Here is a 26,872-nt window from a genome sequence, read left to right as displayed (position 1 = left end):
TATATATATATATATATATATATTTATATATTTATATTATTTTTTATGATTTATTTTTACATTTTTTAATTTATTTACTATTTATTATTTATTGATATTTATTGTATTATTTTATTGTTATGTATTATTATTTTATTTTATGATTCATTTTATCGTAGATTATCGAGGATTTATTACCTGAGCAATATATCGATAATCACGGTATCATCATATCGTAAGATAATCGTTATTGTGAGCCTTGTATTGCATATCGTATCGTGAGGTAGCCAGAGGTTCCCACACCTAGTCACTAAACAATACCAAATAAACAACAATAATTGGTTTATAAACAGCCATCTGGTAAAAAATGGTTTTGTAATACACATTCATGTAAAACAAAATTGTATTCGATTAACCTGGAATAATCAATAGCAAAATCGATATTCGATAGTGACAGCCCTCTAAAATGCTTGTGTTTGCTTTTCCAGATGTGGCCAACACCTACACTGAGCCCCTCATATTGAGGTCAGATGTCATCCCAGAGAGGACGCAAGGCAACGACCCGGAGCTTACAGCACCCGGCAGGAGTATCACATGTGAGTAAATAGCACACTCACACGCACACATTCGCAGAGCCTGGTGAGAATCGTGTTTCCATTACATATCACCAGGTCGGATGAGTCACATTGTCCTGACCTTTAACAAATAGGCCCACAAAAATATCCACATTGTCAGCCAAGTAGGTTACCTTCTTGATTTCTCAACCTTAGCAAGCCTGCGTCCAAATCAGCACACTTGAAATGAAACATGTTTCATTCCTTTACTTCTGTCTTCTGCCTCTCTTCATTATGGGAAAATGAGTGTTGTTACCTTGACGACACTGGACGAGTGCGGCTGCTACTGTGAAATTTGCCTCCATTTGTAAGTCTCATTTAATTGTTCACGGTTCACGGGACATTATGTTATCAGTCAAATCAATATGAATCCTAATGAAATATTAGATTTAATCAGTTGAAAGCCACACGGTCTGATGTGACATTCCTTTCTAGCAGCCTTGAAATCTCATTGTGTGTTTATGTGTGCTGCTTTACTGATTTTTAATGCACCATGTGTTTTAGTTGAAAAAAATAAAAAACAAAGGTTCTGCTCGGGACTTTCCTTCTTATTTATACGGACTGAAACAATGAGAAACAAAAAAAAAAGTGCTATATCAGAAATATGTATTACATATCAAACGCTCAACAACTTGTGTGGACAAATGGAATGAACCACAGAACATGATTACCTGTATTTTCCAGTTCTGACCTTTTAGAGCGCTTTCCCGCCTACCTTGTTTGGTCAGAACCAAAATAGCCGGTGTGAATATTGTCTGAGACAGCAGTCTGGACCAAAGAGCCAAAATTTGATCCGACTAAAAGAGGTGGTTTGGGGTTAGATCAAATTTTATTACAGTCTGCAGTGTAATAACAGCACTTTTGGAACAATTACAACTAAGTTCGGGAAGATGACGTTCTTGAACACTCCAAGTATTAGTTGTTATTATGTTTATGAGCAACTGATTGACTGATTAGTTGATAAAATGTATTGTTCAAAATTCGCTCCATTATGTGGAATTGTTTACTGACTAATTTCCCATAGGTGTAAATGTGAGAGTGAATAGATGAAACAATGATATGTAAACATGTGGACTGCACTTCTTAAGCACTGAAATCATTCAGACACTATAAAGAATTAGATAAATAAAAAACACATATACATACAATATATCAAAAAATAAATGTTATGAAGCCGACATGGAGCATTTTTGTTTCCCAAGGTTGCAGCCTTTGAGATTTGAAAATTGCATCCTCCTGTCGATTTGAATTTGTTTGTTCAGCTCTAGGATGTAATTGTAAATTTCCCAGAGGGAGCCATCCCAAAGGGATCAATAAAGTCAAGTCTAAGTCTAAGGATGGAGTCTAAAGAACTGCAATCAAATTATAAAATGTGTCGCAAAAATAACAACCTTGGCTATACATGGTGTTCCACAGGGTTCTATGATGGGGCCCCTGCTGTATTGATTGTACTTGCTGCCTTTGGGCCCCATCTTAAGAAAACATGGGGTTTCTTTTCAGTGCTATACGGATGATAGTCACATCAATGTCCTGTTGAGCAAAAAGGACGCTTTCTTATTAAGGCCACTTCTGGCCTGCCTGGAGGAAATCTAGGACTGGATGGTACTCAGTTTCTTGAACTTCAATGGGAAAAAAAAAAACAGAAATGGTCTTTGATCCCAGTGGCCCTTGTACTTCCTATCTTGCTGACTTGGGGCTCCTTGGCACCTTATCTAAAGCCAAGAGTCTCATACTTGGGTTTCAATTTGGTCAGTGGTTTTAAATTGGATCGTCAAATTCAGTACTGTTTTGTGATGTGCATGTCCAAAACACCTGGAAATCCCTTCTCTTGAGTCATATCGTTATCAGCCGACACCACCCACTTCCCTCCCTCATATTTCAAATCCGACGTGTCAGCCAAAGCGTCTGTCTCTCACTCTTTTCGTCTGGAGTTCAGCTACGCCTGCTGTATAATGCCAAAGATTGCACAATTATGCTGCCATTACACCACCAGAGATGTATATTTGTGTTAGTCTGGCTCCAGTTTGAAATAGGCAAATGTTAAGCCAATAGTTGTACCGTGTCATTTAGTCAATGGAGCCAAGTCCCCTGATGTGTGCTTGACATTGTCTCAACCTGCATTTCCTGCCATTCTGTAACAATGACTGAAACGAGCAAATGAGAAGTGGGAAGGCTGTTGAGTAAGGCGACATGTGAGCTGGTGTTAGAGGACGTTTGTTCCCTGGAATCCGGTGAGGGCTGACGCACGTATCCAAACTGCTCCTTGCTAATAGCTACTTTGTGGCAACTGACTGACCACGCAGCTCAGTTAGGAAGCGTCTAAGTAGGTGAATGGTGAGCGTGTGAGTGGGTGTGTGAACGTCTGCTTTGTCTGTCTGTGGTTTTGCTTCTCTACCTGTTCAGCACGATGGTGCTAGTTGAAATCGTGCTTTCTTCCTGCCCCCGTTGGATTTTATATGCCTATAAAATGTATGGAACCCGTTGACTCCATATGGTATGCAGAGAGTTGTGCAACATGGGTTTAGTTAGAATCTTAAACCATCCTTGACACCTTTCACTGTCTTTTGCACCTCTTTTCTTGGATAAGTTGTTTCAACTATAACACAACCACGTAAAGACATTTTTTGTCCTGATTTTGTTAAATACCCGACATAAGGTTGCCCTATAAAATTATCTTTTTGTCTGAAGTGTTAAGAGTGGAGCTTGTAGACTCGGTGCTGAGTGGCAGTTGAGGTAGCGGCGCCCACTATGGAAGCCCAGCTGTGCAACCCCGCGGGTCCCGGCGACGTGAAAGATTACATTAAAAGAGTACATTGAAAAGAATAGAAAATAATGGCAGACCGAGGTATAGGTTTACTGGTGAACAAAATGAACAGGGAGAGCCTTTTCATGAATCTAGCTGTCTTCACCTTGAATCCGACAGGGGTTGGTTTCTTGTATTCTCCATCTCCATGTATCTTAAAGTGTTCCTTTAGTTTCGCTAGTTAGTTGTGCTTGAGTAGAATTGCTCAACCCGGCATTACAAATCATGCATTTAGGATGCTGACTCTCATCACTGTTCATAGAGCACTTTAAAAAACCACCACTGTTTTCTTAAGTGCCCTTCTGCGATTGGCTGGCAACCAGTCCAGGGTGTACCCCACCTACTGCCCAAAGCCAGCTGAGATAGGCTCCAGCACCCCCCACGACCCTTGTGAGGAATGTGGTCAAGAAAATGGATGGATGGATGTTTTCTTAAGATGGAACTCAGGGGCAGCAAATACAATAAAAACAGCAGAGGAGCCAGAATTGAACCCTGTGGAACACCATATGTTCCACTATACAAGTGACCATTTTGTCTTTTTTTTTTTTCCTCGACATTGTTAATTTGAAGGGATTACAATAGTAAAGAAATCACATGAGGTACCACCAGATCAGGCACAAGTCGACTAGTTAGCTCATCAGATTCCCTGCTGCACAGATAAGCCAAGCAATGTAGCGTGATCGCTTGCAGCCAATGATGGCCAAGCGGGGCGTATCATCACAAATCATATTATGAGTCAGGGCTGTGTCTTGACGTCCGCCAAACCCCTGAGACTGACTCACCGAACACCTGGGGTTCAATTGAACCCAGGTTAAGAACCACTCCTCTAGCTAAACGTTTGGAGAACGTTTGACAACTACCTTCGCCAACACTGCAAACTCAGTGGGATGCAGGCTTAATCGATGAATCGGATTTATTAAAAAAAATAAAATAATAAAATAAAATTATTTTTTTTAAAGTTTTAATTTTAATTATGAATCAGTTAGGGGTGTTAAAAAAATCGATTCGGCGATATATCGCGATACTACATCGCGCGATTCTCGAATCGATTCAATAATCGGCAGAATCGATTCACCGTCGATTTTTTATTTTTATTTTTTTTTTTTTTTTGTAGGATTCACACCTTGAGCATGGAAGAATGTTATATGAACGGAACATTAAGCCTTAATATTTTATTTTAATCCTGTTCAAACATGAAACAGATTACAACCTCTATAAGACTGAAATTTCAGATAAATAAATCATACATTTTCATATAAATCTTACACTCTACAAGCTTACTGATTATTATTTTCTAAATTTGAATGAAAAAAAATCGCAACAATCGACGTATAAATTCGTATCGGGATTAATCGGTATCGAATCGAATCGTGATACGAATCGAATCGTCAGGTACTAGGCAATTCACACCCCTAGAATCAGTTATTGGTTTGATCTGTAACATGAAGAAAATAGGCAAAAATGTTTATCACTGTTTTCCACAGTAAAGGCAATTACTTTATTTTGGTTTAAAATGTTTTTTTGTCAGGGTTCAGATAAAAGCATGCTCAAAATTTCTCAGTGACAAGAAAAACTGTGTTCAACCACTTAAATTGTTTGCTAGCATCTTTGCAATCGTTTGAAACCTGTAACGATGATGAAAATCAATATTTGCTACGCTCGTAAAAACTCGCAAGCTTTCGCCGCTCAATCAGATGCTACCTCTAGAATGCTCCCGCCTCGGGTACTATTCAGGAACAATTAGCGTTTGTTTGTATGCAGAGTGTGAAGAAACAGAAGCAAAAACAGAAGGTTTCTCAACACTGACGTTGTGATGACACGGTAGCACAAGCATGCGTCTGGCGTTGGGCCTATGACGAGCCGTCTGAGAAAAATGTGCCGCGAGAGTTGTTCACATGTGTGAACGTGAGAGAAACAGACGCACTCCTCATCGGTGATGTCACGAACCTGCCGCTGTCTTTGACGTCAAGAGTCTCAGCAGGATGCGTTCGCTTAACGGCCTTTCCTCACCAGGCACTTGTAATTTATCACAGAGAGGTTAGTAGTGTTTATGATACAGGGCCAAGCTAAAAATGCTGGCTTTTGGTTCTTCTCTGACTCATGCTATACTTTTGCAAGAAGTCGTTTTTGTGCAGATGTGATGACAGTCCAACAAACAGATGGCCCTGATAAATATGTCTTTTACAAAGAGTTATTTTTTCTTTGATGCATCTTGTCATCACGGGATGCGCAATGTGTAATTGGTGGGAAATTTAGTAGGACCGTGACAAACTGCACTCAAGAGAAACTTCAGTAGCTGCAACTGCTCAATTTAATCAGATCCAATACAACAACTACATTGAACATTCTGACATTTCAAAAGATGTTGAGATTGCTGCTGTTAGAGAGGTGTTAGCAACATGGATTTCAGTGCTTTGCGTTTTAATTGTGAGAAAATTAAGTTGAACAAGTCTTGGTGGAGCAAATTCATAAACCACCAACGAATTTCGGCCCAATAAAAGCATTACTGGTACGTGAATGCATGATAGTTGTGAGAAAACAGGGTCTAGGATTGTGTGTTTTGTGGCAATATTGAATGTCATGCAAAATGTTGCCGTGTGTATGTTGTTTCTCTTCACGTCTTCAACTCTTAGCTATAATACAAGTCTGACTATATTCTTCTAATGTTTACACTATTTCCATTCATTTGTCAAGTTGGAATTCACTCAATTGAGTCAAAGGCAGAAAAAAAACAGTCGCTAGGTTGAGATAAACACATTTGAATGTCAGAAAGTCTTTCCAGAATTATTTGAGTAATCATCACTCTGAGGCACCAGCTAATATTATCCTTGATGTGTACTTGGCCATTTACAAAATGCTGTGCAAAATACAGAACACAATTTGCCTCTGCAAATCTGTGATTTTCTAGGATGAGAAAAGACTCCACAGCCAACATGTGTAGCCATGAATGCGTTTTTGTGTACTCTGAACACACAGTATTTCGCTCGTGTATCTAATTACATCAACGCATACTCGAGAATATTGGAACACTCCAACAAGTATTAGATTGCTCATGTATAACGAAAACTAAGAACGTTTTTATCAGTAACACAATCGTAAGACTGACTACTTCACGACTTCATATTATGGAAACTACTGCTTTTCTAGTTCATAACCGTATACAGTATGTAATTGTCACGATTGTTCTGGTTTAGATTTTTATTTTTTTATTTTTTTGCTTCTTAACTGTTCTTCACCTTGAATTCAGCAAGTGTTCTTGTATTCCTCATCTCCATACATCTTAAGGAAGTGTTCCTTTAGTTTTGCTAGCTAGCTAGCTATACTGGACTAGAATTGCTCAACTTTGCAGATCTTTCAGTTAGGACGCCAACTCCCATCACTCAACTTTATAGAGCACTTTAAAACAACCACAGCGGTTTTCTTAAGATAAAACCCAGGGGCAGCAGATGCAATAAAAAAACAGCAGAGCCCCAAGAATTGAACCCTGTGGAACACCATATGTTCCGTTTTACATGTGAATTCATATTGCACATATTCGTCTGACCACTTTCTTTCTTTCTTTCTTTCTTTCTTTCTTTCTTTCTTTCTTTCTGCTCGACATAGTATGAAGGGAGGTATTAAAATTCTAATACCGGTAAAAAGTGCAGGGAGCTCCCAAGCATAGCAACATGTCTTAGAAATTTAGTCCGGATCTGTATGGTGCGTTCCTTAGTCTTCATGATGCGGTTTGCTGCCCAATATTCTTTTAACAGACCTTTGAGACCATCGCAGAGCAGGTGTATTTATACTGAGACTAGACTACACGCAGGTGGACTCTATATATCATCATCAGTCATTGAGGTCAACATATTGGATCGTTCAGAAATCATCAGGGAACTTCTGGAGTCAGTTGGCTGCACTGAGAGAAAAGGGGGTGAATATTTTCACACACACTACTTTTCAGCGTCTAAATTTAATTTTAGTTCACAAATCTAATTGTATGTCTTTGTTTGAAGCCTGAAACATGGCAAAAGGTCAACAAGTTTAAATGGGAGGGGTTAATACTTCTGCAAGACACTGCATACAGTATCATAAACAGCTCTCCTCTATTGAAAGCTTTCACCATATTCCCTTCCAAACTGGAGCAGTGGCAATGAAGTAGTCATCCTGGTGACTGATGCCAACAGAGGATAAGTAAAGAGATGAGAACGTCTCTGGGCTGGGAAGGAGGAATGTAAGTACAGGGTAGGCCAGATATGCCAGCAAAGAAGGTCGAGGGTGTGGGTGTAAATGAGGAGGGTGTGTGAGTGCGTGAGGAGGGGACAAGCTGCGCTTTTACTGTTTGTGACTCATTTTTAATTGCACAGCCTGGCATGTTGCACTTAATAATATGCATAAAAATATAATACATGTGCTTGTGTTTGAGGACTGGGGACGACACATGCTGCAGTTTCCCAGTCTCATCATGTCAACAGCACACATTGGCCCGATTTTGGCTGTTATTTTTAACCGCTGCTGAATCATTGCGTGTATGAGTCACGCCTGCTCCAAATATCGAACGGCGTACAAACACCGACCCATTTCTTTGCTTTCCTTCGCTCTCACGTTCTCTTCATCTCACGTCTTTGGGTTTTCAATTTCAGACAAAGGGACCTTGTGTTGTTTTTTTTCCTTCTATTTTCAGAGTCGGGCCTTCACGTGTTCATGCATGCATTTATTTGTGTGCACAAGTGGGTCTAACCTCAAGCTCTCTTTAGAGACAGTCCTGATTCTTGGACTCTCAGAGTTTGTCTGTTTGCATGCCAGATCCTGCTACGTATATTCATACTCTCAACACACACACACCGCACTAACGCAACAAGATGCAATCCTTCGAGGACAATGCAAAAAATAAACGGAAGAGACAAGCACATACGTTGTTATTCATTCCGAGGAGAAACTATAAGTTTCTTCTAGCAACGTGCGTGAAGTGAACACACTGGCTGTGCAGCTTGCCAAACATCTGGAGCAAAGTTAGAAAACGCTGAACGAAAAGAATCTTAAATAACAGCGGATTGGTTGCGCGACGCCGGACGTAAGCCAGATAAAACAGTCCTTGTTGGGTTATCTGTCTGGGAGCGGTTATCGAACAGACGCTTTTATTGCTCATCGTGTTCCTTAGCCAGAGTTTTAAGACCACACTCTCAGCGTGTGTGCATGTATGTGCGTGTGCGAGGTGACGAGCAAGTACTTTGATTTTATTTTTTATTTTTTATTTTCGCTAGATCCGCTGTGCTCTACTGTGTCCCGTCAAGCCTCACCACGCCGCCCGACACCATATGCTTTATGGTCAAGAAAATAGTCTGACTTTTAAAGGATGCTATGAAATGCTGACATTAAAGCAAGGCTTTGACTTTATTTTTCGTTTTAAGAATGTTTGACTTGGCAGCAAAAGTGTGTTTTCACACCTCCTTGCCGCTTCAAGCTTACATTTAAGAGATTAAACATACCACGTTAGTCAAGTTATCTTTACGTTAGGAAAACGCTAATTGGAAAATATTGGCAGAGCATGTTAAGTTAAATCAAAATAGTGATTAGTAAATTCAATATTACTCGCATGTACATTTATTCTGGTTTATTTTTAAAAAATAGCATGACTAGCATGATCGCTTTTGTGTTGTTGGCATCAGTGCTAATCCTCACTATTCACAATGAAAAAGTCCCACAATAAAATGTATCTTTATTTTATGACGTTATGTTTTATTTGGATTAGAGCATTAAGGATTTTAAAACAATTGGGCCAGTAATTAATTTGTTTTGTTGTTTCGCTCGTCAAACCTTTGACCGGTTTTCACCAGGTACTCCAGCTTCCTCACACATCACAAAAACATTGTTCTTAGGGTAAGCGAAGACCTGTCCACAAGGTGTGAATGTGTCGATATGTGCCCTGCAATTGGCTAATGACCAGTTCACGGTGTTCCCCACCTCCATCTTGAAGTTAGCTGGGATAGGCCTGTGACTCGAGTGAGGATACGCGAAGTAGAAAATAAATGGAGCTCATGTTCCAATTGTTAGTTGCTCCTTCTTTTGCAATAAAGGTTGACCAAAAAAAAAGTACAAATCCAGAGAAAACAACACAACACAAATACAAAGAGTTAAGTGTGGCTACACTGCGCTCTCTCAAGTTTTGCATTTCAAGTAACGTCATTCATGACTGTGGTAGAGTCTAAAGTTTAGTGTGGCTTCAGAGGCTTATTTCTCTTGAATGTTTTTGAGGACTTCAGAATTGTCCACTTCAGATGTCTCGCTGTATACTTATTCTCTTAATGTATTTTACCTCCAAGCATGTTTTTGTTATCAAATGTGTGTTAACTGCAATTCAGTTTAAAAGTAAAGTAAGCTAATTTAGGCAGAGGTTCTAAAATATTCTGTCCTTACTGCCCAAATATTGTTTAATGACCCTGTTCAATTCAGAGATTTGTCACTAAATCCATTATACATCTTTGAAGATCATTGCTGAAGTGAAAACATCCATACTGTGGACTGAGAACTTGTGTAGTACTGAATTGTGGAAATGTCACGTTAGTGTTTTTCACCCTTTCAATGTTTTCATTTGTTGGGCATCTGGCTCGAGTGGCACCTTCCTCACTATATAAAAACTTCAGGCCCTCTGTTCGCATGAGTGTTTATCTGATGCAAGTTACTTAGTTATTATTACTAGGCCAATTTCTACCATTACATCGTGCAGTTAGTTAGCTAGCTAGCTATGCCTACACCTCAGAAATAAATATTTCTCATTTAAAGAACAGCTTGGTGTCATCATTTAAATTCTCAAGTGAGGTAGTGACACCACTAATTAGCGAGACTGTTTGCTTGCAAGCTAGCTGGTTGCTAGTGCTCCTCTGATGAACAGGTGGGATATATTCCACCCATGGAGGCTTGAAGCGCGTTCTCACGGCTCAAACATGTTTGGCTGTATAGGCGTTAAGAAAGTTGTGAGATGAAGTAGCATACATTTTTCAGTTAGGCGTGGACTCACACATTTAGTGGACATATGTCCACATCTTTTGAGTGGCGAAACAATGTTAAATATTCATCATTTCAAAGAATCTGTTCACAACATTCTTCACAAATAGTGTCTCATTTTAGAAGACACATTTATTTTCACATTTCGCTTTTTTTTTTACACTAAGGACTGAAGTGAAGAAGCACACTTGTGTATTGTTCTCTCCCTGAGACAAAACATAATCTTGACTGGGGAGAGGTCGAGACCGCAGGCAGGCCAGTCCGGCAAACTCTCTTCCTGTAACCACACATTGGACCAACGCACACACTGTGGTTTTGTATTGTTGAAATATTCATGGCCACTTGTACTTTTTGGCATTAATGGAGCCATAACATTTGGTCCAAGTTACTGACACAGTCTTACGACATGATGGGTGCTTGGCTTTTCAGTATGTAGCTGACTAGAAGGTTCTGTGGAACCCACAGTGTCCACACCGAATTCAACTGACCACAACACACATTTCTACCGCATGACGGTCCAGCCCAGTTGCCCTGAGCGCAGAGGAGTTGATGTTACTTCTGCACACAGTTCAAGTTCGACTTCCTTTTGGAGCATTGGAGTTGAATTTGGCATAGGTGAATGTAACTATGTATTGTTCTGTTTGACAAAGTGCTGCCAAAGTAATCTCAGGCCCATGTGCTTCTATCAGCAATTGATGAATAACTACTCTTGATGAAGTGAAGTGGTGTCTTAAGGATCGTACATCATGGGTGTTCAGCTTAGGCTTGACTGCTTTGTCTTTATGTGCTGAAATTATCCACGTTCAATGAATCGTTTAATTAAATTATGCACCATAGAGCGGGGCATTTTCAAAAGCCATCTTACATTTCTTTGGATGAACATCGGAATCATTCTAATTTAATAGAATGCATTTCTCAGAAAACTGCTGATCCTCTTTCCGTCTTTGCTGCTAAAAGATGAGATATTTGATATTTATGGATGTTTGACACCTGTTTTCAAATGAAATAATTTACATTAAAACCAGACAGTTGTTTTCCGGGTGAGTCAAGGTTTGCGTTATGTTGAAGGAGAGTGTCGACAATAGAGATAGGCCGATATTAAAGCATTTTTATTGAAAAAATTTTCAGACTTTTCTAAGTGTATCTTAACTCATTCACTCCTAGCAGCCATTTTGACTGAAGCAACCACCTTCACTACCGGCTGTTTTACTTGATTTTGACTGATTTTCTGAGGCCCACAGAATATTGTGTTCTATTGCTATAAAAACATGGAACCTACCAAAAGAAAGATTAGAGTCTCTTCCTTCATCAAGAAAAAAAAAAAAGTATATTTGTATCTGTTTCTGTTATGCAGCAATTAGCATTAGAATATAGCGAAGTTTCAGCATTATTCACATTCCTGGTGAAGAAAGAGCTTGTTGCAACATGGGCCCTGCCTGATCTCTTATACTCTCCTGCCACCCGCTGGCCTTTTTTTTTTTTTTTTTTTTGTCATAACTACCATTGCTTTAAGCCACCTCTTCATGTCAGAAGCTGCATCAAAGCCTTCTGTATGCTCTTGCATGAAAAAAAAAATAAAATAAGAAATAAAAAAAAATATTTTTGGGATTGAATGAGTTAAACAATTGACATCCTTTTACATTTATCAATACGTCTTGAAAAGTTAAATGGAAACTTAAGCAAGGAAATATCGCTTTATATAGTTTTCTACAGTAAATATTTTTTTTCCCCCAAGATTTAAAAATACCTGAAATCTTTGCTTTGTTTTAATGTTGAACAAAAAGAAATGGTTCAGAAGGTTCCCAGGGTCAGTAGCATCTCTTATAAAATTAACTGAAAATTTAAATAAATAGCTCCCAGAGATTAAAATGGTTTTAAATTTACAAATTTACCTGACATCGGCCGTCAGATAAAAAAAAAAAAGAAAGAAAAAAAAAAAACGGCTAAAAGCTATTTTCTGCCTTTTTGCTTGCTTTTAAATTGAGCCCAACTTTAGAGTACGTTTGCACACATACCAAGAGAAGCCTCAGGCAAGACAAAAGTTGGAGATCAAGCCTGCACATGCACAAACAATACCAACATTGAAATCAAACACTTGTAATAATAGTGTGATGGCCCCTAATCTCAGGGTATAATTCTTACTTGGGGTGCGAGAGGGTCTAGATTCAAATCCCAGGGATGCAAAAATACAAGTTTACCAAAATAGAACCCATGTTACTATTTACAAGCTCTAAGATCAATTTGGAATAATGATGATGGCCCAGGTGCCCCTGATTACAGCTCCACCCACTTACCCCCTATGATGGTCATCACAATAGTGAGGAAGTTGTTATCTTGTATTTATATGACATGAAGTCATATCACCTAACACTAGCTCCTTTGTCTTTTTACAGGTCAACCAGCAGCCAGATCCACACCCATCCACCCCACCCAGCCATGTCGGACGCAACCCAACAGCCAGCTACGCAACGGAACCAAACATCACGCGCACACACACTGCCCTCACTGTGCGCATCGCACACCTCACACACACGCGCTCCAGGCTGGCGGGGACAGGAACGGGGGCCCTCATCCAAAACTGGGCTCCCTCCCAAGAGGAGGCTCGTCCACCTCCTCCTCTTCCTCCTCGGCAGGGCCCAGGAACAGCAAGAAGTTGCAGTCTAACCCTTCCATCACCTCCCAGAGCAGCAAGAGGAGCAAAGGCAGCTCCAAAAGCAGCTCCAAGAGCAACAGCTCGCAGATTCCCACAGAGGCGCAGGATGGTAAGATGCACACGACAGGAACAATCTTAATAATAATACAGCAACATGATTCTGAGTTGCACCGCCCCTTGGCTATGACAACTTTGAATAGTTAAGACAGATATTCAACATTTACGTCATGACAAACTAACGACGGGACGATGGCATTAATCATCATAACATAGAGGACTAACTTTGCCATTTTCTTGGCAGCACAGTGGGTTAGTGGTTAACACGGTTGCCTCACAGCAATACGTTTCTCAAGCCTTTATTAAGATGATGTTCTCCCTTCTACTTTTTGACTTGGATGTAGATGACAAAAAATTTAATGTTGATGTCGTCTGCCTTGGCTCATTGCACGCCGTACAAATTGTACTGAGCTTTTACACTGTCCAGCTCTTCGTCAGGCTAGCAGTTTGGCACCAGGTAGATTTTTTTTTAGCCACTTTTGGGAGGTCTTTGACATAATAGGTCAAGTGGAAAAATCCCAGTATTATTGTTTGCAGAGGCAATTGGTAAAACCTAATCTGGTTTGCGTTTTCTTGCAGGCCATGACGATGGGGAGAGCGAGAGAGCAGCATCAGCTATGTAAATAGTATGACATCAGACATCATAGCAGAGAGACGTAATGCATACAGCACATCATTCGCCAAATAACTCAACAACGAATATCAACACAGCACAGCACACTGCTGATTAGTGACATTATCTTAGTCAACCATATTTAAATGTTGGTGTTTGTTTACTTACAGTCCACTGACATGCACAAGTCGTTAATATCTCTCGACCAATCAGTGAGCAGCTGTGTCTTTACCTCCTTCCCATGCTAGGGAGACTGTCATTGTGCCATATTTAAAGGGAGTGAGAGGAGTATCTTTGATTGGACATGAATGAAATCAGTGTGTTCACTCTAACAGAAACACAGACCACCCCATTTTAAATACGCCGGCTTCTGCTCACCTGAGAAATTACAAAACCCGGTCTAACTTGCCTCCGCTCAGATTTACGCCACCCGCCGTGCCAGATTTATGGAGATTGTGAAAATAGAGCCCTGTTTGTTTAAGGTAGAGAGAGACCAATTGGTTGTTTGTTTTTCGGGATCGATAGTGACCATTAGTAAGACAAAGAGGCTGATATTCATGATCAGTAAAAGAAAAAAATATATCGTAAAAAATACAATTCCAACTCTTAACTTTGGTTTATTTAACAGCTTTTGCAAAAAAAAAAAAATATATATATATATATATATATATATATATATATATATATATATATATATATATATATATATATATATATATATATATATGTGTATATATATATTTATTGTTTAATCTTAGATTAGAGACATCTTTGTTTTGACATGCTAAAAAAAAAAATAGTTCAAGGAGTTCTCAGGGTGATAAGTATGTCTTAAAAAATTAATGAAAATGAAAAATGAAAGTTAATGGCTCTTGATATAGTTTTGGATAGTAAATGAAGTATCCAAAATTTCAAAATAACTGAAATGGTAAAGTGTCATTTATCTTTGTTTTAATTTCAAGCAAAAAGTACAAAGAGTTCCCAGGATTAGCAGCATCGCTTATAAAGTTAACTGAAAATTTCATTAAATGGTTCTCTGAAGCTAACAGGTTTAAATCAATCCGTCATTGGCCTTTATAAATAAATAAATACATGTAGCTATGTATGTATGTTAGCTTAATGCTAACACAAAGCGAGAAACACCTCACATGGCCGAACAGAAATTAACACGTTACAGTAATTGGAAACTTCTAACAATGACTTGACCACACTTGGAGGAGCATGCAAACTGTGCAATCTGTGGGATCAACAACTATTGGACTTGGGGATCTTCTTTGCCGCTTCTTCTAGCTCTTAATTACACTCGAGATCTCAGTGCTGCCCCACATGTTGTGGCACAAAATGGTATTACACTGATGCTGTGTAACTCTAAATACAGACTTTCGGAATGTTAAAATTTTACTTACTAAGATGGAAATGTTCATGTAACAATTATAAATAACGATACATTTGTGATTTCCAAGAGGAAGAACATGTTTTTGAAGTTAGAGCGAACTTTTGTTTGTCTCCAGACTGCTGCGTTCACTGCATCCTGGCCTGCCTGTTTTGTGAATTCCTGACGCTGTGCAACATCGTGCTGGACTGCGCCACCTGCGGCTCGTGCGCCGGCGACGAATCCTGTTTCTGCTGCTGCTGCGCGTCGGAGGAGTGCGGCGACTGCGACCTGCCGTGCGACATGGACTGCGGCATCATCGACGCCTGCTGCGAGTCGGCGGACTGTCTGGAGATCTGCATGGAGTGCTGCAGCCTTTGCTTCTCCTCCTGAGGTCACGGCTTCGATCATACGTCTTTTGTCAAAGCTGCAAAGTGCTACATTCAGTCTTTGTTGTCATAGCTTGGCCAGGACTCTGTGGCTCTCACTATATTGGCTCTCACAATACAAAACGTCTCTCACAAAAGACTCTGAGAGCAGTCAATGGTGAATTCCTCCCTCTTTTATGGATCGAACCGGAGAACAGCTTTGTGTTGGCTGTCGGCCCGTCGCTACGCAGTTGGACGTGCGCCGCAGAGTTTCGGCTGCGATCCGCTAGCGCGCGCGCAGACTGGATTGTTCCGACGGAGCTTCTCGTAAGTGACTGGAGTTCTCCGAGCATGAAAAATGACCTCTAAAGGCAAATGAGAAAATGGATCCATTTAACCGGATTTTAGCGTTTCTGTTGATAAGAGCGGCGGCGTAATGGAAAAATTGAAGCTCAGCTCTCTGTAGAGCTGTCCTTGGCAAGGTTAACGTCTTCCAGTTTGATTGCGTACCGCGGCCTTTGTGACACGCTCGGCCCGAGAGGCTGATGTCGCTTCCATTGATGTCTTTGTCCGCGGAGAAATGTACAAAACAGAGAATAATGGTGGCTTGTGGCAATATTATAGACACATTTCCTTTGTTCGTAAAGTGTCTCATTTAACGGTCGTAATCAGCGAAGAATCATGAGAGAGTCATTCATCAGCTTGCAGATGGGGCGCATCAAATCAGGAGCGTTAGTGATGGACATCAGCGGACCGCGCTTGATGACATTTACGCTCACATCCTCTGCTTAACATGTGAAGGGAGAGTTCGCAATCAAACGGCTCTCCTCATTTCAGAGTTCACATCGTGTTTACTTTTACAGATTTGAGGAGCTTTTTGGCTGCGTCCACTCAAGTCTTCCTCATCCAAATGGTCAAAACTGGTAAAAGGACACAACTTGGAAACAGAATGCAGGATCTTTCTTGAATACATTCCGTCTTTCTTTGTGAACAAATGGCCTTCGCGGCTTAGCTCACTGCCTCTATTTCCAAGTAGATTCCAAATCTCTATTAATCCATTTTGGGGGGTAGATTTTAGTTAAGATATTTGCATTTCTCCTCTAATGTGAAAATCACATTTCTGTGTTATCGGGTTTGGCCAAGCTAGCTGTAGAGCAGGTACTGCTAATTGAATTCCGCCAGTGAAAATCTCATATGGCATTATGCTAAGATGGATCCACACGCCCCTGGTATGAATGGTACGTTTTTGATAACAGGCCCAAACTCTCATAACATCACCAACACACTCTCCAAGCCACACTATGTGCTTTATAAATGACCTGATACATATCTCCCATATTTTGTGCAATTTTGTTTATTATGACTGGAACATGGTTTCGTGATTTATAAACGTGTGTATAAGAAGGGTTCGTTTTATGTGATCATGGTGAATTCAAATCCTATTTTAGGGTCTGAGTTTATTACAAATACACAAAGAGCTAAAATTAGCAACACGTAAATGCAAGTTTCTGGAATTGAGCAAGTGGAACTGGAGAAGATTTTATGATCAAGAGTGTCTCAAATTTTCCAACATGTTGAATTTGATAATCCTGGAAAGCCCTGGAACACAATGCAATATTTTACAGAGATTTATGAACGGACAACTGGATCACAGAATACTACAGACAAAAGGATTATGATTCCGTGTTTGGGGTAAGATGCAAAATATCAAAGCACTTTTAACTGGGAACACGTTCTCTGTTGCCAGAACAACCATATCACAAGAATCATCAATTTTTTATGGACTAGGCGAAAACCAAAGGAAAATAAATATCAGTTATTTTTGGGGTGAATCCCCACCATAAAACTACTTTTTACCAGCAATGGTGCATAACCGATTTCCACTGATTGTATTCTTTAAAGAGGAAATCAAACCTTTTTTTTTTCTTTCTTTTTTGACAATAATATGTTCTATGCAGCCCCACTAGTCTAAATTTGGTATTCTGGTTAATTTTGTGTTAGTGGAATATGAGTTAAGCAGCAAAGTCCAGCAAATCACAGCGCAGCTTCACAAAACAGGTGAGCTGTGATTGGTGGTGCCTGAGCCCTGAGCAACTGTGATGTCATCTTTAGTCGACATCGAGTGGCAAAATGGCCGCCCTCTGAGATGGATAAAAACGGCTGGATTTTGCTTCATAACCCATATTCCACAAATGTAATATTAATCAGAATGTCATATTTAGACTATTGAGGTCACATAACATATTATTGTCAAGAAATATTTAAGGTTGACTTCCTATTTAAGTATTTGGCACAGGCCAACTATGACATCAGCACATTTTATTTGATCTCATACAGTTTAACTAAGCTTTAAACCAACACATACATAAACAGTAACTTGTCAGTGTAATTAAATATTTACTGTGTATTTTCCTGGAATACACATTTTATGAGAAATACGCTTAAAACAAACATCAGCCCCATGTTAGCAATAGTAAACAAGCTAGCAATAGTAAACAAGCTCGCTTGGTTGGCCTGGAAACAGAGAACTCAATCTGGAAGTGGATAACGTCTACAAAATGTCATATGGATAAACATGTTACTGGAAATGGAAATTTTATGTACCATACAGACAATGTTTCCTTACTCCCATTTTTTGTACCTTTACTACAAACATTGTGTAATTTTGTAGATTAGTAATCGTTTGTTTGTTTTCTAAAGTAGTTTATATATAAGCTCGCCCCCCTGCTTGTAGTCTTTAACCAATCACAGTCCAGATGAAATGTTACTTGACTGTTGTCCACAATAATGTCAATTTGTTTACAACATAGCAACTTTATGTTCATTTCAATTGCTGTCTTGGAAGTCACATTCAACTTTTGTTTAGTACTGAATAAACAATGTGAACTCCAGAGAACTTGGATCTTTGTAATTGTTGTTTGGCCTTACTTTCATAACACCAAAATAATGCAAAATCACCATTTTTGGACTTCTTTGGCGCAACACAACAGAAGATTGGTACCAGTATGACAATCTTCTATGAAGAATGTGTTCTTTGGATCAAACATTCAAATATTTGGTTTATGAAATGTACTTCCATTATGTCATATTGGGAGAACTGTTTCAAAACATGAACATATCAACGGTGGACTGCAATCCCAGAATGGGTAATTGTCCACTAGATTTGAAATTCTCAATGAATTCACTCTTGGTAAAAAGACTAAAATGACAATATTCATAAATAAAGATATTTGCTTTCATCACTAAGAAGTCGAACTAGGCCATGTCCTCACATCCAAACAGTAATGTTGCTCAACACTCCTTGAATTTCTCCAATAACATGTTTTGAAAAACATCTTTTAGTATCTGGAGGTTTTCCCGTAACCCCGGCAGATTAGTTGTCTGTGCAGCTGACAGAAAGAGGAGAAAAACGTCAGAAATACGAGAAATAGCGCAACAACTGGCTTGATGCGGAACCAAATCCTTTAATGTGTTGTTTTTTTAACGGCTTGCCAAAGTAGTTGAGGGGGAATGTGTGCTTAGGCCAGGATATTAATGTGTGTGGAGAAGTACAGGGGACATTGCTTTTTATTGATCTTTTTTTTTTTTTTTTTTTTTTTTGCTTTAATCCTTCCTTCTTTTAACTGCAGCCTGTTGCATCCAGTCAGGAGTCGACAATTGTGCCTGGTGGAAACAATGTACACTACTCTGAAGACTGGCCTTTTGCTGTCCATTAATCTGAGCTGAACTATCCTCACTTGTAAAAGATTCTCTGTAAAGTTGAGGAAATCAAGTGTAGATCAAAGTGTACGTATATATATGGCAACGATTCAGATGAGAAATGAAGTCATTGATTGGAATAGAGACGCAGAGGACATTTTTGGACATCTGCAAATGTTTTGCAGGAAGCCATGCTGCAGTCAGCCCTCATTTCCTTTTCCATGTACACACACTCGCTCACACACAAACTCAACAAATCAAAAACGATGCACATCCCTTGCAGAAATTTCACATGCAGCAAGCGGGCGAAGGGGACAAGTGGCTATTGAATATTAAGCATGAAATTACAAAGGCTGCATTCTAATGAAGGTGATGAGGTCAGACGCCGGGATGGAAATCATAAATTAATACTCCTCTCATGACAAGTCACTCGCCCTTGGCTCACACCAAATAACCCCCCCCCCCCACCCCCGTTCCACTGGAGTCCAAGAAGACACCTCGAGGAAGAAATAGTCGATTTATTATTAATATCAGGTCACAGTGGCCATTAAATGCGCCTGATAGTGGTCACATGTGACACTTGTATGTGGCGACAACAATGTCACCTCTGTGTTGTCGCTGCAGCTTTGTTTGGTGGTGTTTTTAAGGACCTCCAGACTCCAGTACAGTGTCAACTAGTTTACAACCTGCGTAATTCATTCGTCTCGTCTGTCTTTGCCTTGCTGACATGCTGAAGAAGATTGGAAGTGGCTTTTGAGGTATGCATACAGTACGCGCGTACGCTGTGTGGTAACGGATGTGGCGACTGCTGGATAGAAACCACATGCTTGACTATTAATATATACAGTGAATACATAGAATGTAAACCACTTGTGTATAATTGTTAATTAATTGCGGCTCCGTCTGGTGTGCATGACTTGGCCACAGGGGGCACTGTAATACGGTAATTCAGACACATCACAGAAGATTTTCTACTATTAACTAACTAACTACGGGTGTGAATTGCCTAGTATCTGGCGATTCCATCCGTATCACGATTCATGGTCATGATTCGATTTGATACCGATTAATCCCGATACAGATCTATACGTTGATTCTTGCGGGGGTTATTTTGTTTTTTGTTTTTTTTAACTAAAATTTTGAAAATGCTAATCAGTAAACTTCTACGTTGTAAGATTTGTATAAAATTGTATTTATTCATCTGAAATGACAGGCTTATTACTAAGTCGCAATTTAACAAACAGGTTGTAGTTTGTTTCATGTTTCTATAGCATTAAAATAAAATATTATGTCATAATGTTCCATTAATATAACATTCTTCCATGCTTAAAGTGTGAACCCTAACCCTATGTAAGACGTTTAGTTTAATATTTCCATCAAAAATTGATGTTTAAAAATCGATTCGCCCACATATTGAATCGATTCAAGAATTATGCGTTGTAATATCACGATATATTGCCGAATCGAATTTTTTTTAACACCCCTACTAACCACTACTATTTTAATTGTCTCCTTACGCTGCAATAATAGTAGTCATTAGTACTTTTGATTAAAACAAAACAGAAAAATAATAATTAAAAAAAAAATATGGATAATGTTACAGAAAAAAAAACTAGCATATCCCTGAAAATTGTGTGTTTGTGATACAATGCAAGACATCAACGGGGAAATAAAGAAAAGAAAATATAAATAAAAAATATATGAAAATAAAATAATAAAAAAATAATAATTAATACATGTGATAAATACTACTAATAATAATGAGTAAAAAAAATACAATAAATAAAAATAATTAGGGATGGGCAAGTACTGATACCAGGTATCAGTATGGTGTCAATAACAGCCTTACTTCAAGGTATTGGAACATGCGACGGAGACTGATACAAGTATTGGTCACTCTCTTGTAGCTATTTTACAATCAGGAACTACAAATGAGAAGAGTTGAAAATTGACATTATTTTCATGCAATTCTAAGGAAAAATGCTATATTAGGAATAGGATATATAAATCTTTGTTTAAAATCATCTGTCATTGTTTGTTTGGGAAATTGTATGTATCAATAGTACTTGTGGTATCGCTACTTGGTAGTGGTATCGGTTACTATTCAAGAGTTGAGTACATGTACTGGTATCGGCCTGAAAATAAAGTGGTATTAACATTCCTAAAAATAATAAGTACTAGTATTCAAATGACTCACGGCCTCTTTAAAAGCATCCGTTTCAAATCAGAAGAAGCAACATGGATGAATACTTGTTTAATTGCACATTTCACTGACTCGCCGCAAAAGGCAATAACATCTTTTGACATGTTTAGTTGTTCAATAAAGTTCTTTTTTAATCAGACAATGATGCAGTTTACCAAATAAAATGGTCTTGTGTTTACACTTGTGACATTGAAGGATGATAACATTTCAATTAAAACACGTGTGCAGGTTTTTATCATGAGCATTTCCATATGTAGAAATATGATTCTACATTCCAACACCCCCATTTCGTATTTGACCTTAAAAGCTCCACCATATTGCGTCAATTGGATCACGCCAATTGGAGGTCCGATCGACGCGGTGTCAGTAATTGCGTTCATTTGACCTAAAAATGTTTGCAAATGTTTAATTGCATGCTAGCTGTTCAGTTGGAGAAACGCATGCCAGACTATGAGTCAGTCTTTACAAAGAAACACTTCTTCCTCTTTCATGGCTTCATGTCAGCCAGAGGAAACGGGAGATTGCGGTTGCAAACTACAGTTTATCATGACTTTTGTATTACACATCAAATTTGTATGCCAAACAAAGCCCGTATTCAGATCATTATTTTGGTTGGGGTTACTTTTCAATAAAACCAATTAAAGACAATTTTCTCTATATTGAACAGTGTTACCGAAACACTACCCACTTTTTTACACATTCTGCCTTCCCGATGATGCCCGTCGGCTTTTCTGTTTTACAAGTTGAAGCGGAACTAAATCACGGCTCGCAGACAAGCTTGGATCTGCGACAAAAATGTGTGTTTACTGTATCGAGTTACTGCTGCTGCAGAGCTACCGAGGCGACCGCAACCCCGCGGCTTTTCATGAAAAGCGCACACATACACAAAGTGTACAGACATGCAGGCAGTGGGCCCGAGAGTGGGCGGAGCAGGCCAGATGACCATTTGCGTGTGCAAGACCAGAAAAAAAAAAGAAAAAAAAAAGTATCGAATACCATCTGATGTGTGTTTGACGTAAAAAGGATGAAAAAGCGTTCGACAGCTGCTCACAAGCTCTGCTGGCTCTGGAGAATAGATCTTGTATATTTTGCCTGCAGATTAGCTCCGCCCACCCAATATGTGATGTTCTCATTGCGAATATCCAACCGCTGCAAGGTTGAACAACAGCCATACATCTTCCTTACAAGACAGTGAAAGATAGATTCATCTAGTGAGCGCCATGCCGATTCTGTGAGAGCATCAGCTAGATAATGAATCACTGATGAAAGATCTCCCTCCAAGACGCACTAAAGTCATTTTAATATCCTTGCATAAGCCGTAGCAGAGCAATCTGAGATGCTGATCTCGGGTCAGTGTGGTCATTTCCCCGCAGGTGTTTCTTTATCGTTATCCTAGGAAATAAAAACGTGCGTCTCTGTGGCCGTAGTGGATAGAAGTTATCTGTAAGGTGAAAACAGACTTCAGAGTCACGACTCACGATCCGCAGCTGATAAACGTCACTGAAATTAATTATATGGGTGTCGGTTTACTTTTCTCCCATCGAAGAAACTCACTCAGGGGAATATTCTCTCCCTCGGTTGGTTGTTATTTTTGTGCTTCTCGGTCAGGTTGGACACTGTGAAGACAAATTCCTTGTGTCATTTGGTTGATTTTTTTTTTTTAATTAATCACGTGATTTTAATAATTAACTTATCACAATTAACTCATCCCAAATTAATTGCACATTTTATTTTTGCTCTAAATGGACAATAAAATGTTTTCATACTCATGCATGGACAAATCTGTTAACCTAATATGACTGTATGTATCCTTTAGTCCATTGATGCAGTAAGTTCGCAGTAGTTCATAAATTTACGTATTGTACTGTAAAAAAAAAAAAAGTGTGAAATGTGTGTTGAAGTCAGTTTCTGCCACTAGACACATTAGTGTTTCATATTGGACATTACTCACATCAGAGTGTTGTTTGAACATAAAACAAGTTGTGAACTTGTAAGCATTTTTAAGATTGTAAATTACAACTTGACCCCAGTTCCCACAAATATATTTATATGCATTATTATTATATCTATTACTGTTAAATTCTGTTTAGGTATGTTTTGTTGTGCTCCTTTACACAATATGCAAATATGTACGCTTTTAATTTGTAAAGTCATATACAGCTATACATAGAGATCCTTACGTTGACATCACGCATCCCAAAATGGCCGTTAGCGCAGCTATTTTGGCATGATAGAAAACGCATATACCGCTTTGAGTAAACGGCAAACACCACATTTGAACAATGATTGACAGCTGTTGTGAACCAGCTGCCACATCAAGAGGCAAAAGAAGGATTGAGCATGCTCCAGCTACCAAAAGAGGAATCAATGCATAGCTAATGGAGCATTTTGTACATGGTGGCTGGATCAGCAGATGCTAACTGTTAGCACACACGCAAAATGTTTCTTTCATTTTTTGTTGCTACAGTTTAATTACTAGATATTTCATTTAAATTTAAAGGAAGGCTCCTTTAATTTTACATGTATGGCTTGATTGGCAGTAAATAGTTAGTATAGCTACGAAACATGCATAAGAGCTGAAGAATACACTCCTATATTGATTTATTTAACTTTTTTCAACATAGAAGTACTTCCGTGTTGCAACGCCCCCAAGTGGTGACGTCACTAGTGTGTATACTCGCTTGGGGAACAGTAGTTCACGCAGACATAACAACGAGGAAGACACAAACGTCAGTTATGCCTTACTGTATTGCAAAATTTTGCAAGGCGTCGGCAAGGAAAAACCCGCGATAAAATAATGTAATAAAACTACAACACTTGCGCAACTGCTAACTTCAATGGCATTTTGAGCACACATAAAGGGGAAATAAATCCAGATTGTACAAACTTGTAAATCCTCTGTATGATCAGATTTGAAAGCACTCACCGGCAAGAGAGGAGCTAATTCCACATAGCAGTTTCGCTGAGTTGAGAAAAAACTAAACAAAAACAAAAAAACCTCTTGACACTTCATCGGCAATCCAACATGTCCAGTTCACGCATGTATATCATGTACTTTTCATCAAAGTGACGGTCAATGCTCTTGGGCATCGTTTAACTAAAATGGTTCCGTTAAAGCAACTTTAAAAATAATGCGCTATTAACGTGCTCATTTCGACACCCCTACTTTTTACATACAGTACTTTGGCTACTAAATCTGACTCTGAAAAAAAAGAAAAGAAAATCATTCCCTGCAGTGACAAACTAGCAGAACTTTACCTGACTGAAACCCAAGTGAAATGATCATTAGAATGCTTTATCCATCCCAGACCCTCGAGAATGCCGAACAAAAGGGGGACCAAGGCAAACAATACAAAGGCAGAAATTGAAAGCAGTTGAGCGCCAACTCTTGCACGACTCAGTAATGGCAAACACGCACACATATGTCAGACTTGGGAGGTGCATGCTGAGCAGACACTGCCACTTAAGAGTTGACTTTCATCTGTGTGGGTGGCAGATGCCAAACACACCGAGTCGGCAAAGCACTGCCCGAAATCTGCACTCTGCACGTGCGCTCTTCCACTCATTTGGCTCAAGCTGCGACTTCAGTATTTTTGAACAGATGACTCACACATGGACTTCACTTGCAAGTTGCAAAACTTCTACTTGCACTACAAGTAATGCTATTCTTCTTTGTTGTAAATTTAGACATTTTTTGTTGCTTAATAATACTAATCATTTGAAGAAAAATAGCACTCTACAATATTCTACTTTATAAAAACATACAATATTGTTATAATTAAATACAATAAAAAAAAAAAATTTTGCACTTTGCATCAATTCTATATCCATTGGGCTGCCCCTTCCAGTGTTTCCGCCTACTACAAGTATACATGGAGAAGTTGTCAGCTCCTCACTCACAGTTCCTCAGTACAACACTATTAGTCGCTCTTCTCAGAGGATAAAAAAAAAACTGCTGTGAATATTGTTACATTATTTGTTGACATCTTACTCAACAATTTGTCTTAAAATATCTGTTGCTCAAATGGTTATAACATCTACAACATTTAAGCTATTTGTTAGCCAGTTGGAGTTTCTCATTATGTTAGCATTAATTTAGCAATGTCATGTGGTTGTTTTAAATACATATAGTGGATGTTTAGTCTGACAATAAACTTCAACTGGGGGTGGCATTATATTACGTGAAGTCAAGAGTGTTATGAGCAAATATTGTAGCTAGCTAGCTAGTTAGGTAGTTATCGAACTAGCTAGCTATCTAGCTAGCTAGCGATCCCCAAAATGTACAAACATTTTAAACTACTATATGGTAGTGATTTATTACAAAAATTACAAAGAAATACAAGTTGGACTTGAGTGGCGACAAATACTGTATATCTAAAGATATATATTATTAAAATTTGGTGTCTATTTTCCTCTTATCCTCCACACTTGTGTAGTTTTTGAAATACACGCCTTAGATCAGAGGAAACACACGGCAGCAAGGTGGTCACACTTCAAAAGGACATTGTCCAAATGACTAAGAAAGCAACAAAAAAGTTATTCCTGCGGCAGAATGAACTTGCCAAGGTGCAGACAATTTGGTGAAAGTGTATTCTTGGAGTTGTTGATAGCCAATATTAAATTACTTATAGCTAATGACAACGCATGCACAATAAAGATTAAAGGTGAACCATCAGACAAATGAATGAACTTGGCTATCATTGAAGGTACAGCACTAAAAATGCAAAGAATTAATCAACATTTCGGTGATAAACATTTGGAATGACATGACCTCCCGTAGGTTTAAGGGCCCCATTTATACATCTGGCGGTCATCCAAACTCTGCTGGCGGCTTGTTGACCGCAGTGACGTCCGTCTGAGGGCCACGTGGACTCAAGGAGTCTCACCCCAGATTAAATTATTGAAACTAACATACCTGAATTGACCTTACTGTGGCACGCCCCTCCCCATGTAATTGGCGCCGACATTGTTTAGGCAAGATTAGCCAAACAGAATGGTGTGTAATGACAAAGTTGTCAGATCTTCCTTTTGATTTCTCGGTCAGATATTTTCAGGACGCCAATATTTCTCTTCGAGTAAGCAAAGGGTGATGTAATTTTTTTAGTGACGGGTATCTTCACTCCCTCACCATGCAATTTTGCCCAAAAACAAACGAAGTACGCACCGTTGTCTGCTGCTGCAGATGTAAGGAAAAGACCTAGTCGCCTCACTCACTTCGACCGATTGTCGGCATATCCAAAGTTTTGGGACATTATTTCTGTCAAGCAAAAGGTAAGAATGAATTTATATTACCTCATAGTTTCAATGTTTTGTTGACATTTATTGTAAATATTAAGTCAACAAACGTGTGGACGGTTAGCTACCCAGAGCTATCGTTAGTTTTTGGCTAAAAACATCAATGGAGAACATTACCTTAGTGCAGATGTAGTCGTTTCTGCTCATTTTGCAGGCATTCAACTGGTCGGGAGTACAAAGTCTGTTATGTTGGCATTTATATAAATAGTAAGTCAACAAACGTGCGGATGGT

General features: G+C 39.0%; 1 protein-coding gene across 2 annotated transcripts in view; it reads left to right on the top strand.

Annotated features, from left to right (window-relative positions):
- The window catches only part of mdfi (MyoD family inhibitor), a 32,306-nt gene extending 13,973 nt beyond the window's left edge, over window positions 1-18,333 (top strand). For both annotated transcript variants that reach the window (XM_077530680.1, XM_077530679.1), the window contains exons 4-6: window positions 468-575; window positions 12,774-13,142; window positions 15,215-18,333. In XM_077530680.1, coding sequence (XP_077386806.1) covers window positions 468-575; window positions 12,774-13,142; window positions 15,215-15,468 — 731 coding nt within the window. In that variant the 3' untranslated portion in view covers window positions 15,469-18,333. The remainder of the gene's footprint in view (window positions 1-467; window positions 576-12,773; window positions 13,143-15,214) is intronic.
- The last annotated feature ends 8,539 nt before the right edge of the window (window positions 18,334-26,872 follow it).

This window comes from Festucalex cinctus, chromosome 8, assembly GCF_051991245.1.
Source record: "Festucalex cinctus isolate MCC-2025b chromosome 8, RoL_Fcin_1.0, whole genome shotgun sequence".
NCBI classification, from domain to species: Eukaryota; Metazoa; Chordata; class Actinopteri; order Syngnathiformes; family Syngnathidae; genus Festucalex; species Festucalex cinctus.
This window is presented reverse-complemented; position numbering and strand designations above follow the sequence as displayed.